An 11,893-nucleotide genomic window follows, 5' to 3' on the forward strand; every position below is an offset into this window, starting at 1 on the left:
GGGGGTACTGCAGAGGACCGAACTCAGGCACTTAACCGCTGAGCCACATTCCCAACCCATTTTATATTTTATATTATATTTAGAGACTGGGTCTAAGTTGCTTAGGGCCTCAGTAAGTTGCTATGGCTGGCTTTTTTTTTTTTATCATAAAAAAATGGGGTACATCTTGTTTCTGTTTGTACATGAAGTAGAGGCACACCATTTGTGTAATCATACACTTACATAGGGTAATGGTGTTTGATTCATTCTGTTATTTTTTCCTCCACCCCTACCCCTCCCACCCCTTTTCCCTCTATGCAGTCCCTCCTTCCTCCATTCTTGCCTCCCTCCCACCCCCCATTATGTACAATCATCCACTTATCAGCGAGATCATTTGTCCTTTGTTTTTTTGAGATTGGCTTATCTCGCTGTGGCTGGCTTTGAACTCAGAATTCTCATGCCTCAGTTTCCTGAGCTACTGGGATTATAAGCATGTGCCACCACAACCAGCTTAACAAAGGATTTTGATCATTGGAGCTAAACTCAAAGCAGTGACTAGAATCTAATAAAGATCAGTAAAGGAATGTACACTTGTGTTTTAAATTAATAAAAAAAACACACACATACTTTAAATAGGTATTATTCCTGTGTTCATTTCATATACCTAATGTTATAGAATTTTAGGATTTGTGGTCTCAAGTCTGGCATAGAAGAGGATTTTTACTGTTCTATTCTACAAATTATTTTCATTCTCTATTGTAATTAATAAAATATAAACTCAGGGAAAAAAATCATTTGATATTCGTTCTCTGAACCGCAGCAATCTCTGGCTTTGATGTGGAACTCAGCATGACTGTTTTCTGAAATCAATACCTTTGGAATTTTGGCTCCTAAGTCCTGATACTGCTTGGGGTTCTTCAGGAAATTCACGAACTCCATGACTTCCAGTTTGGCCTCCTCACAACCAGCCACATCTGCAAACCGCACATTGACCCTGTGCTTCAGGATCTTGGCTGTCGTCGCACCAACACTGAAGAGGCCCCCTCCTTGATCACTGCGCCTGGCCCCCACTGGTCCCCTTCTCACAGCACAGAGCAGGATGCCAATCAGGAGAAGAGTGGACATCAGGCTTCGCAGGACAGAGCTGGGAACCAAGGAGACCACTTATCAGTCAGCAGCATCGCCTTCGGCAGGAAGAGGAACACACTCCTGAACTTGCTGTACAAAGGGCAGTTTCTTCCTGCAGAGTGTCAAGCTCTGGGTACAGAAGTGGCCTTTGCAGTCCTGATGGCGCTGCCTGCCCTGACCCACGTCTCCCTCAGGAGAAGCTGCAGCCCCATGCAGCTCCTCACAGGTGAGGCCCACATGATACCTGCTCCTCTGTTTTATCTTTTCAGCTAAAGAGGGAGAGCTCCCATAGTCTCTAGAAGCCTGAAGCCACCCCCCACCCAAGTGGCTCTTGTCACTTTCGATCACTAGAATACACCCTCAACTCCAAGAAGATAGGCCCACATACAACCAATAGTCCTGGCAACTCAGGAAGTGAAAACGAAAACCCAGTCAGCCACAGCAGCACCCCAAGTGACACTTAGGAGCTCCAGCAGGAGACTGAGGCACTGTAGGCCTCGCCACCAGAACTTGCAAATCACCTCCACAGACCTATGTGCCTTGCTGCCAGGGTGCAAATGTCCTCTCCCAAACTCACGTCGAAACTTTACTGCCACTGTCATAGTACTAAGCAAGAAGGCCTTTGAGAGGTGACTGATGTTGAGGGCAGGGCCCTCATCAAGGGATTATGGTCACCACAAGAGAAGTAGGTCAGTTCTAGGGGATGGGTCAGTCATAAAAAAGGCAAAGTTCAGTCCTGCCCCTTACTGGCCTCCCACCCTCTCATCCTCTCTCCCTGGTACATTAATTACAGCAAAAAGACCCTCACCAGACATGGCTCTTCAGCCTTGAACTATCAGACTCCAGACTACAAGACACATTTCTTTTCTTTACAAATTACCCATTCTCTGGTCTTCTGTCACAGCAGCAGAAAATGGTAAGACCTTCCTCATTCCCACTGCAATCCCGACGCTGCCCTGTCTAGAAGTAAAGAAATCAACTAAGCCACCACCACACTGACTCTTTACGCCCTCCTGGTCCTGAGCTCGAACTCCCCCACTCAGTTTTCAAGTTGGAGGAAGGGCCACAAAGACAGGACAATGATGTTCCTATGCAGTAAATATGACAGCAGGACAATACTTCGGTTCTGTCCCAGGACACACACAGGAGGATCTGAGGTGGGTCTGCCCTCAAGTCCACAAGCACATCATGAACACACTGTGCAGTGGAATGCAGATTCAGAGCACAAGCTGATTGATGCAAGAGCTGTGGGAAGCAAGCCTATCCAAGTGCCGGTGAGCAGAGACCTCTCACCTGGACTTCCGACTCCTCCTGACGAGTCAACAGGAGTCAGGGTGCAGGGATGGCAGCAGCCTCAAAGAGCTCTTGCAGGGTTCTGTTGCACAGCTAGATCTTCAAAGGCCTCCCCAGGGCTTCAGGGAATCTGTGCCACAGTGATATGTGACAATACCTAGCAACTTTGTCTTATGCTTCCGATCCAACACTTTTTTAAGGTTGCCTAGCTAAATATTTATTTGCTTCAATTCTCTTCTCACTAAGACCTAAGCTGGAACCATGGCATATGCCTGTAGCCCCAGCTAATTAGGAGGCTAAGGCAGGAAGATCTCCTGAGCCCAGGAGTTTGAGACCTGCCTGGATAACACAGCGAGACTCCATCTCAAACAAGTAAATAAAAATTTAAAAAATTAAAACAGACCTAATAAATATATATGCTTTTACTACAAACATTGTAAGGATCAGCAGACACTATGACATACGTGGGGGGAAAAAATTCCAAATGGATTAAACACAATTTGTGTTTAGAATCAGAGGCCCGAGAGTGGAGTGCCTCATGCCCACCTCACCCCTGCCACTCACCCGTCACTCTCAGTGGTGTAGATCACAGCAGCCTGGTTGGCTGGCTCAATCCCCAGCTCCCACTGAGCAGATTCCAGGTTTCGCTCAAAGGTGTCAACACTGCCGATGTTAAACCATACGTACTTCTGCAGAGTCCAAGAGCAAGTTCAGGTTGCACCCCTGGGTCCCACTGAGACTCACCTTGTCACACACACACCTGTCCATGGCCTGCACTCTCATTTACCAACTTCTCTTCCAACCAAGCCTCTTCTCCTAGCCCCCATCTCCACAAATGGACGAACCCCACCCTGTGGTGAGCTCCAATTATAACTACACAAGCAGCAGGCACTCCCTCAGTTCTGGCCCCACAAAAATCACAGGCTTTAAGTTCTAGACGAAATGCCATGATGGCTGCCCGAGTTTGCCTTTGTCTTACTGTCTTTGTCTTTTTATTCTTCTCTCCTCCCAAACATTGGCAAGAGGTTCTCACGTTACTAGGCAAAATTGAACCCTGGTTACAGTCTCCTAAGAGCTCTTATCCTGCCTGAAGACACGACTATGAGTACAGGTCAATGAGATAAGCCATTACATCAACGGGGATTGCTGGTCGACAGGGGAGGCATCTTACTAAAAAAATTAAAAACCATACTTTATGTCACGGGGGGGAGGGGGAGCCATGTGAGGGGCACCTGGCCTGAAACCAACCCTCACCTCAGAAGACATTCCAGGGGCAGGGATGACACGCACGAACTGTTTGTTCACAACCTCCAGCCGGTCCACCTGGGAAAAAGAACCAGATGACTAAGGCCAAGCAGGACATTCAGGCAGACCCTGGGCAGTGCAGCCCAGGCCCATCTGCACCCACACACACACTCACAGCTCAATTCAAGTTTTGTTTTCCTGAATTCATTTCCATTTTAATCAACAGGAAACAATTCCTACAATCTGGTATACCTGAGCACTCTCATGCCAGACTGGCTTAAAAACCAAAAGAAATACGAATAGGCCTTACACTGAGAGTACAGCAAAATCTTAAACACACAGCTGATTCAGACAAACCCTGCCAGCCAGCTGCAGGCAGCACAGGGATACAGTGCCAAGGAGGGTGAAAGTGCAGTCCTGCAGGCCCCCAGCTGCTGCCACCACCACACAACCACACCACAGGCTAGCCTGCCCCTCAGAGAAGCAACTCAGAAGAGCAACTTGAGGTGCAATGTGTCTCCTTACAAGCAAGGACAGCATCAGCACTGCTCCAGAAGCGAGGACGTAGGGCCGCGTCCTCTTCCCACCACAATAACACAACGCATCACTGTCACATCAGACACTTGGAAAAGACCTCACGGAAGTGCTGAAAGCTGTCTAGCCCATGCACAGGAAGGCTTCCTGGGCTCACCACACCTGTCTCACCCCCTCACAGCCACACCTACAGGTAGCAGATCCGCAGGCAAGGAAGGGCTACAGCAGCTCTGTCCCTTACTACTGTAGGGACAGTTCCCAAGGGTCCCTCTGAAGATAGGCATGGGCCCTGTGGTCAGACACAAAGGCTGTGGCCACAGACCTTGAGGGGAAACAGGCATTTCCTAGAGACATCATCACACAAAAGTTTAGCTCTTAATAATGCATCATTCAGTCAACATTCTTTTGAGGGCAACTGAGGGAAGGCACTTGTTCTTACACTGAAGCCTGAGCAATACTGCATCCAACCTCAGCATTTCAGGAGACAAACACACAAGAGAGGCTCTGCTGGTGCCACATGCTCCTCTGCAGATAACAAGCCAAAGCCCACTGTCAACAGCTAGCTAGCAGGCAGCAGAAAGTAAGGGGAAAGGAAAAAACCGGAATCAGGGATGAGAACAAATGTCAAAGATCAGTGGAAAAACAGAACTAAGTTTAGAAGACAAAGCTAAAAAAAAGACAAAGTTAGGTCATGATGTACAGCAGTATCCACACAGCCATAAAGTGGGCCTGACACTGTTCTGCTGGGTTAGCTCCTGGAAAAACAAAACTGAGTCATGCAGGACATCCACCAGCAGGAATGACTTTCAATGTGGCCTCCTCAGGCACCACCCATCTCCTGCAAGAGCAAACCACCACAGATAGACATACCACCTTCCCAGATAGACATAAGTTCCCTCACCAGACCTCTGGCCAGGTAATACTGTACAAAGTGCTTCCAGGTGATCTCTTTTCCAGGATCTCGAAAATAGAAGTAGAAAAATCCCACAGATACACCTGCACCCAAAACAGCCAGGTTTTGGAAATCCTTGTCATCCCAGGGGAACTCGCCCTGTAGAAGAAAAAAAATAACACATTTTACAATTAAACACATGGTTTCTTTCCTTTGATTGTATGTTCGTTTTTCACAGTGCCAGAAGTCAGACCTAGGACCTAGCTTAGCTAAGCCAGAGCTCTACCCCTGAGCTGTCACAAAAAAGGCAACTTCTCTCTTCACATGTTGAAGTCATCCAATCCTGCCCCCCTACAGTACCCAAGGGAGCCCAGGTATGTGGAGAAGCCCAGTTGCTGCTCTCAGCAGGAAAGACCTGCACACAGTGCACAGCACATAAAACCTGCGGCTCACCAGAGGCCCCAGGAAAAGCAGCAAACCCACCAAGAGCTCTGCCTCTGCAGCATCACACAGCAGGGTCTCTTACCTGCAACTCTGAAGGTGCAGACAGAAATTGGCACTGTGTGTGTGTGTGTGTGTGTGTGTGTGTGTGTGTGTGTGTGTGTGTGTATAAAATTATAAAATTTATATAAATTTAAATTTATAAAATTATACAATTTACTTTTTATAAATTTATATATATATAGTTGTAGGTGGACATAATACCTTTATTTTCTTATTTTTACGTAGTGCTGAGGATCGAACCCACGTGCTAGGTAAACACGCTACCACCGAGCCACAACTCCAGCCCAGAAATCGGCACATTTTAAAAATTTAAATCTCTGCGTGAGTCCCTCCAAAACTCAAGTGGGAACTCAACCCCCAAGGTGACGACAGTAAGAGGCAGGCACTTGGTGACAACACCACAAGGGGTCTACCCTCATGGATGGGATTAGTGCTCTTATTAAAGGGCCAGAGAGAAGCCTGTCCCTTCTTCCATGTGAAGACACAGTACTGGCCCCACTAAAGGCAGTCACATTCAAGGTACTTCCATCTGGAAGCTGAGAGCAAGGCCTCACCAGACAATGGACCTGCCAGCACCTTGACCTTGCACTTCCCAGCTTCCATAATTGTGAAGAATAATTTTCAAACCACTTAAAAACTATCCAGTCTAAGGTATTTTGTTATGGCAGGAAAAGACTGAGACAAGTGTGATGCAGCCTCAGCTGTGCAGCAACAGCACCCCCTGAAGAAGTGACAGGTGTCTGGTTCTGGCACACTCAGATGCACAAACCTTCTGCATCCGTTTCCACCAGGAAAAGTCATCCTGCTTCCCTCCTCTCTTGCTTCCCTCTCCTCCAGGCCCAGCATTCTTTGGTTCATCAGTTTCTAGGAAAAAACAAAGTCTGACTTCAGAAAAAAATTTTATATACTTTTTCATAGAAAGAGAACTCAGAGAACAGAAAAACATTTTCCAACACAAAATTTTAATTACCCTGGTGCCTTTCAGAAACAAACAGGAAAAGGAAGATGCCAGGAGTTACTGCTGAGAAGTAGCTTCAGATACATCTAAAATCCCTCCAGTTTCCCCTTGCTGGCTTCAGAGTTGAGCTTCAATGACAAATCTTTTTTAGCTAATAACACCATGGCTGTAATTAAGGGAGAGAACGGAAGAAAGACAAGCAAGAGGCAGGCTGGCATAGGCAATCCCTGTTCAAGAGAATCAGAACACATGCCACCATCTCTCAGGCAGAGTTCACCTCTGCTCAGAAAAACCTGGTCCCACAGGTGCACCTGTGACTGCAGACAACATTAGGAAGTAGAGTTCTATGAGCCCCTCCTACAACAATCATACAAGTTTCAGGACAAAACAAGCCAGGACACAGGCAGGCCCCCTTCCATATACACTGCCACACCAACAATCCAAAACAATTCCATGAAGTCTAGAGAAGGCCAGGATGACCCCAGGAAGGACAAAGAATTATGAGGGAGTAAAAACTCACACAAATTTTAAGGACAAAACACAAGTTTTCAAAGAAAAGTTCTGTTCATAGCAAAGCATGTTGACACACCTCCCAGGATGCTTCTACCTATTTCTTCCTACTTAATGCTCACTGGTACCTAAGCAGGACACTTTGCAGGAGAAACACATTTGACAAATACTGACTACACTGATCCCAAAACTCAATCCACATCACCAAACCATGATGTAATTTAAAAGATGATTTCAGGGTGCTGAGCAATGAAGACAAGAACAAGGAACAGGTGAAAATGTCAACCTCACCCGCACAGGCTGTGGACAAATGCGCTCCAAGCATGCTCATCTGCACAGCCTCTGTTTTACCTCCAGGAAAGCAGGCTCACCTACTTGTCATGTCCCAAGGTAAACCCGATCATCAGTGAAGCTTCAAAAATACTCAGATGTAAAACTCAACATTTTGATTTATCAAAATGACCCTTTTTACCTTTTTTTGGCACTGTTGATTTTTCTGAGTCTGTGTTTCTTCCACTCCTCTTAAAGAATTTCTCAAACACTTAGAGACAAAATGAAAAAGAAAATAGTCACACTCAGAAAAGCAACACTACAGTCAAATTGGGACAGAGAAAGTAAGAGATGAGCCAGTTATCTTCAACCTTGCTTCTCACTTAACCCACTCAACACACAGCCCCGGGTCCTGACCCTGGGATAAGAACTGGAGAGCCCCTGCCAGATCTCTAGGTGCTTTTGAGAGCACTAAGCCCAGGACCACAGCCTGCTCTTCAGAGTGAGTCTCTAACGGATGAATGTGCTCCAAGATGACTACAGCCTGCATATCATCCATTTTACTTTTCAAATATGAGGCTTGGCTGGTCCTGTAGAAACAAAGGTTTGCTCCTACGCCTTCTAAAAGATTCACCAAGCACCTTCCTTCTGAAAGAGTTTTTTTTCCAGTCTCGCTGATATCAGAACAGTTAAGGCATGAAGACAATGTAGTGTGGCTCAATATACAAACTAGAAAAGGTGGCAATGGGGATCTCTAGTTGTCATGCCCCCTGCCCCCTGGCTCATCACTGAGGGAGGAGACACTCTGAAGAAGCTTCACTGGTTCCTGTAAACCTCACACTGCTAATACAGCCAAGACTGGCAGATACCTTTGGGTGGTTTTGAACACAGCCACCAGGAAAATGGTGCCAGTATTCTCCCCTGCACAGCTGGCTGCTGAAAGCCGACCCCTTGGAGGCACTGAAAAAGGAGAAAGAATTAGCAGATGACCTGCCTCTGCAACACAGTGCAGCATTTTCTCACAGTGGTTCCAAGAGACAGGAGTGGGTTCAGATAATTTGCTGCCCTTCTTCTCTCTTTTTTTGGTACCAGGGACTGAACTCAGGGGCTCTTGGCCACTGATCCACACCCCTAGTCCTGTTTTGTATTTTATTTAGATATAGGGTCTCACTGGGTTGCTTAGTGCCTTGCTGTTGCTGAGGCTGGCTTGATACTCGAGATCCTCCTGTCTCAGCTTCCTAAGCCACTGGGATTATAGGCCTGCACTACCGCACCCAGCAAAAACTTCATTCTGAAGACAGAACAGAAAACCATCCCGTGGAATCCTTCTTTTACTGTGGTCTGAAAACCATAATTTTCCAGGATTAAAAATCAAAAACTGTATTAGTGTATTAGAACAGAATTCAGTGTGGTTGCTGTCCACTGGGGCAAACTGTGATGGCAGAACCAGACCTGGTTGTGAGATGAAATTACAAAAAACGTTATGGCATAAGACCAACCTGGGGAAGAGATCAGTTCCGCTCCCCTCTCTCATTCTTTCTCCAGGAAGCCTAATTTACCATGGGTCCCTGCCTTATGCATTGTCAGTAACTGCCCTAAGAGTCTGACTACCTCCTCCTGAAAAGCAACACATTCCTGTGGAGAGATTTTCTTCTCATCTGTTCTGTGAGCATGCTTTATGTTAAAGACCCTGCACAAGGCGTTCAGTCGCATAGATCAGGAAATTTTTTTTTTAAGAGGAAAAACCCCAGTGATAGAATGGGTCTAAGATGACGTCAAATAGCTTAAAAATACTGTGAGAAACTGAGGCTCAGGACTCAGAGTTTGGAGTTTTTGCTTTCCTCTGGGAAGCCAGTGTAAAATACAGTTCTGCTCCTCTCCGAATGCTGCTTGTTGCTTTTCCACCAGTCGGTTTCCCGCAACAAAACAACTTTAACACATGGAATGCTGCTTACGCGTCCTCTGCTGTACGGTGCGGTCACACCAGTACGACGGACAGGGGTACGAAGCTCAGCGCAAGCCCTCGGCTGCCCGGGCCGTCCCGAGGCCCCACGAAGGTCAGCTGGATGGAGAACCCCGCGGCCCTTTACGACACCCTCAGTGCCCCACCGCGTCTGGCTAGCAGGGCGACTCTGCGGACGCAGCGGGGGTGGCACCGCGCCGGGCCGCGAAGGACGCCAGGCTGGCGGTGCGGGCCAGGCCCGCGCAGTGCGTCCCGGCCCGCTCCGCAGCACGCGGCGGCGACGTGGGAACCCGGGCGCCCGCGGCCGGCGCAGCATGATGGCGTCACGGCGGCGCGCGCCAGCGCGGCCCCCGCCCCGCCGCCTGGCACCGGCGGCAGCGCCTGCCTGCTCACCTGCCGAGTGGTGCCGAGGGCCCTCGCGCCAAGCCCAGCCCTCCCGCCGCCGCCGCATCGCCACAGCGCCGAGAGCCGCCCGGCCGCTGCCAGACTGCGGGCCGCCGCCAGCCGGTGAGACATCGCCCACCTGCGACCTCGCGCCGCCGGAGCGCGCGCAGACGCCGCGCAGACGCAGACGGGTCGTGGCGCGCCGCCGCCCGAGGCTCCAGAGCGCAGGCGGGCTGGCGCGTGCGCAGCGGGGCGCGGCGAGGGTGCTGGCTTCTCCGCCGGGCGTCCGCCCCGCCGCCCCGCGTTGCGCCGCATCCGAGCCAAGGGCAGACCCGGCACCAACCAAGACCCCCGTTTCCCGGGTCCTCCGCGGGAATCGGCGCACAGGAGCGGACGCCGGCCCCACCCGCGCACGGCTGCTGCAGGGCTACGACGCGCCTACCAGCGGAGGACCGGGTGCCTGTCTCGCCGCGTGGTCCCTTCGTGGACTTGGGTTGGTCGGTTAGGTGGCGGTTCTGTGGAACTGCAGAAGCCACGCCCTTTCTATGTGCCTGCCGCCGTGCTGACCAGGAATCCGACTGACCTAGAGAGGCCCATGTGGGCGCTTGGCACGAGGGAATGAACCACACTTTCTGGGCGGTGGGTGTGGGCGGGCCTGGACCTCTTCGCAACCATGTTTTCTCTTTCCCAGGTTCTGCAAGGGAGTGCAGGGTAACCAGAGCCTCCTTATAAAGCACCTGAAACTGCTGTGGTTTCATTATATGTGGGAAGCAGAAATGTCTAGGAAAAGGCCTAATGCCAAAAGGAGCAGAAAGCAGGTACCTTTGACATCAAATCAGAAGTGTTAAAACGATTCGCTGTGGGTGAAAAGCTCAGTCAAGTCGTTGCTGCCTCTGCAATGGTGAGATAATAAAAAGTCAAGGCAAGTTCACAAATAACTATTCCCTCGACAGCCTCTCGCTCGCCATGGGAAGTGACATAATGGAGAACATGGAGCGGTTATTGATCGGCTCGAAGATCTGGGCCCACGAAATGTGCCCTCTAAGTGTCATCATCATTGAGAAGAAGGCTAAGAATTTGTTTGATGTCTTAAAGCATCAACAAGGGGGGAACTCTCTAACAGAAAACTAGTGACGCATGGCTTATGAGAGTCAAAAGAGTACCACTGTCTGTCCACATGTGCTGGAAAACACTGTCAAAGTGAATACAGCCTCCAACAAGTTTTGTTTTTCAGTACTGGGGATTGAACCCAGGGGTGTTTAACCACTGAACCACAACCCCAGTCCTATTTTTTGTTTGTTTGTTTTTAAGTTTAGAGACAGGGTCTCACTGAGTTGCTTAGCACCTCACTTTTGTTGAGGCTGGCTTTGAACTTGCAATCCTCCTGCCTCAACCTCCTGAGTTGCTGGGATTACAGCCATGGGCCACTGTGCCCTAGCAAGTTTATGATGTAGATGAGATAGGGCTATATTGGAAGAAAATGTCTGAAAGAATGTTTATTTCAATGGAAGAGAAAGCCGACCCTGGGTTAAAATGGATGCCACTGCTTGGTGGAAACGCAGCTGGGGACAGTTGAAGCCCTTGCTGGTGTACCACTCAAAAACCCCCAAGGCTCTGAAGGGGTACTCAAAGCCCAATTTGCCTGTGATCTGGAACTCAAACGAAAAGACTTGGGTCACCAGGAGCATCTTGAATGGTTTACATACTTTTTTTGCCCTGCCATTGAAAACTGTTGTGCCCAGAATATTCTCACCAACAAAGCATTGCTCATTCTAGACAATGTGCCATACCACCCAGTAAATTTGAGTGATCTTTCTGATAATGTAAGAGTAGCGTATCTTCATGACAGTATAGCTGACTCAGCCTTCAAAGCTCATTACCTGAGAAGGACTTTTGAGTACTTTCTAGAAGCAACAGATGGTGAGGATACAGCTATGATCAGCGAGTTTTGGAGAAATGACATCATGGATGCTGTAGCATTGCAGTAGCTTGGGAGGAGATCAAGCCAGCAATAATGAACAGTATGTGGAAGATTTGACCAGAGTGTGTTCATTCCCAGAGTTTTTCTCGAACAGATACAGTTGCACACCTTCCATAAAATATTGTGACCCTTGCCAAGGATGTAGCCTTGGAAGAGGTGGTAGAGACTGACGCTGTGGTCCATGAAGATCACTTAAATGAGGAACTGATGAAGCTGGAACAGGAGGAGGCAGCAGGGCAGAAAGTGGATGGA

At 48.7% G+C, this 11,893-nt stretch overlaps 1 protein-coding gene across 4 annotated transcripts in view; it reads right to left on the bottom strand.

Annotated features, from left to right (window-relative positions):
* Positions 1-10,231, bottom strand: part of LOC306648808 (mitochondrial inner membrane m-AAA protease component AFG3L1-like) — a 34,307-nt gene extending 24,076 nt beyond the window's left edge. For 3 of the 4 annotated variants that reach the window (XM_079119163.1, XM_079119162.1, XM_079119160.1), the window contains exons 1-8: positions 9,670-10,231; positions 8,183-8,273; positions 7,516-7,584; positions 6,345-6,439; positions 5,081-5,230; positions 3,655-3,723; positions 2,965-3,089; positions 853-1,123 (exon numbers count right to left, since the gene is read on the bottom strand). In XM_079119163.1, the coding sequence (XP_078975289.1) occupies positions 853-1,123; positions 2,965-3,089; positions 3,655-3,723; positions 5,081-5,230; positions 6,345-6,439; positions 7,516-7,584; positions 8,183-8,273; positions 9,670-9,975 (1,176 nt within the window). In that variant the 5' untranslated portion in view covers positions 9,976-10,231. The remainder of the gene's footprint in view (positions 1-852; positions 1,124-2,964; positions 3,090-3,654; positions 3,724-5,080; positions 5,231-6,344; positions 6,440-7,515; positions 7,585-8,182; positions 8,274-9,669) is intronic. The other variant, XM_079119161.1, reaches the window with a different exon arrangement.
* Positions 10,232-11,893: the final 1,662 nt, after the last annotated feature.

The sequence above is a fragment of the Sciurus vulgaris genome, assembly GCF_902686455.1.
Source record: "Sciurus vulgaris genome assembly, chromosome: 17".
NCBI classification, from domain to species: domain Eukaryota; kingdom Metazoa; phylum Chordata; class Mammalia; order Rodentia; family Sciuridae; genus Sciurus; species Sciurus vulgaris.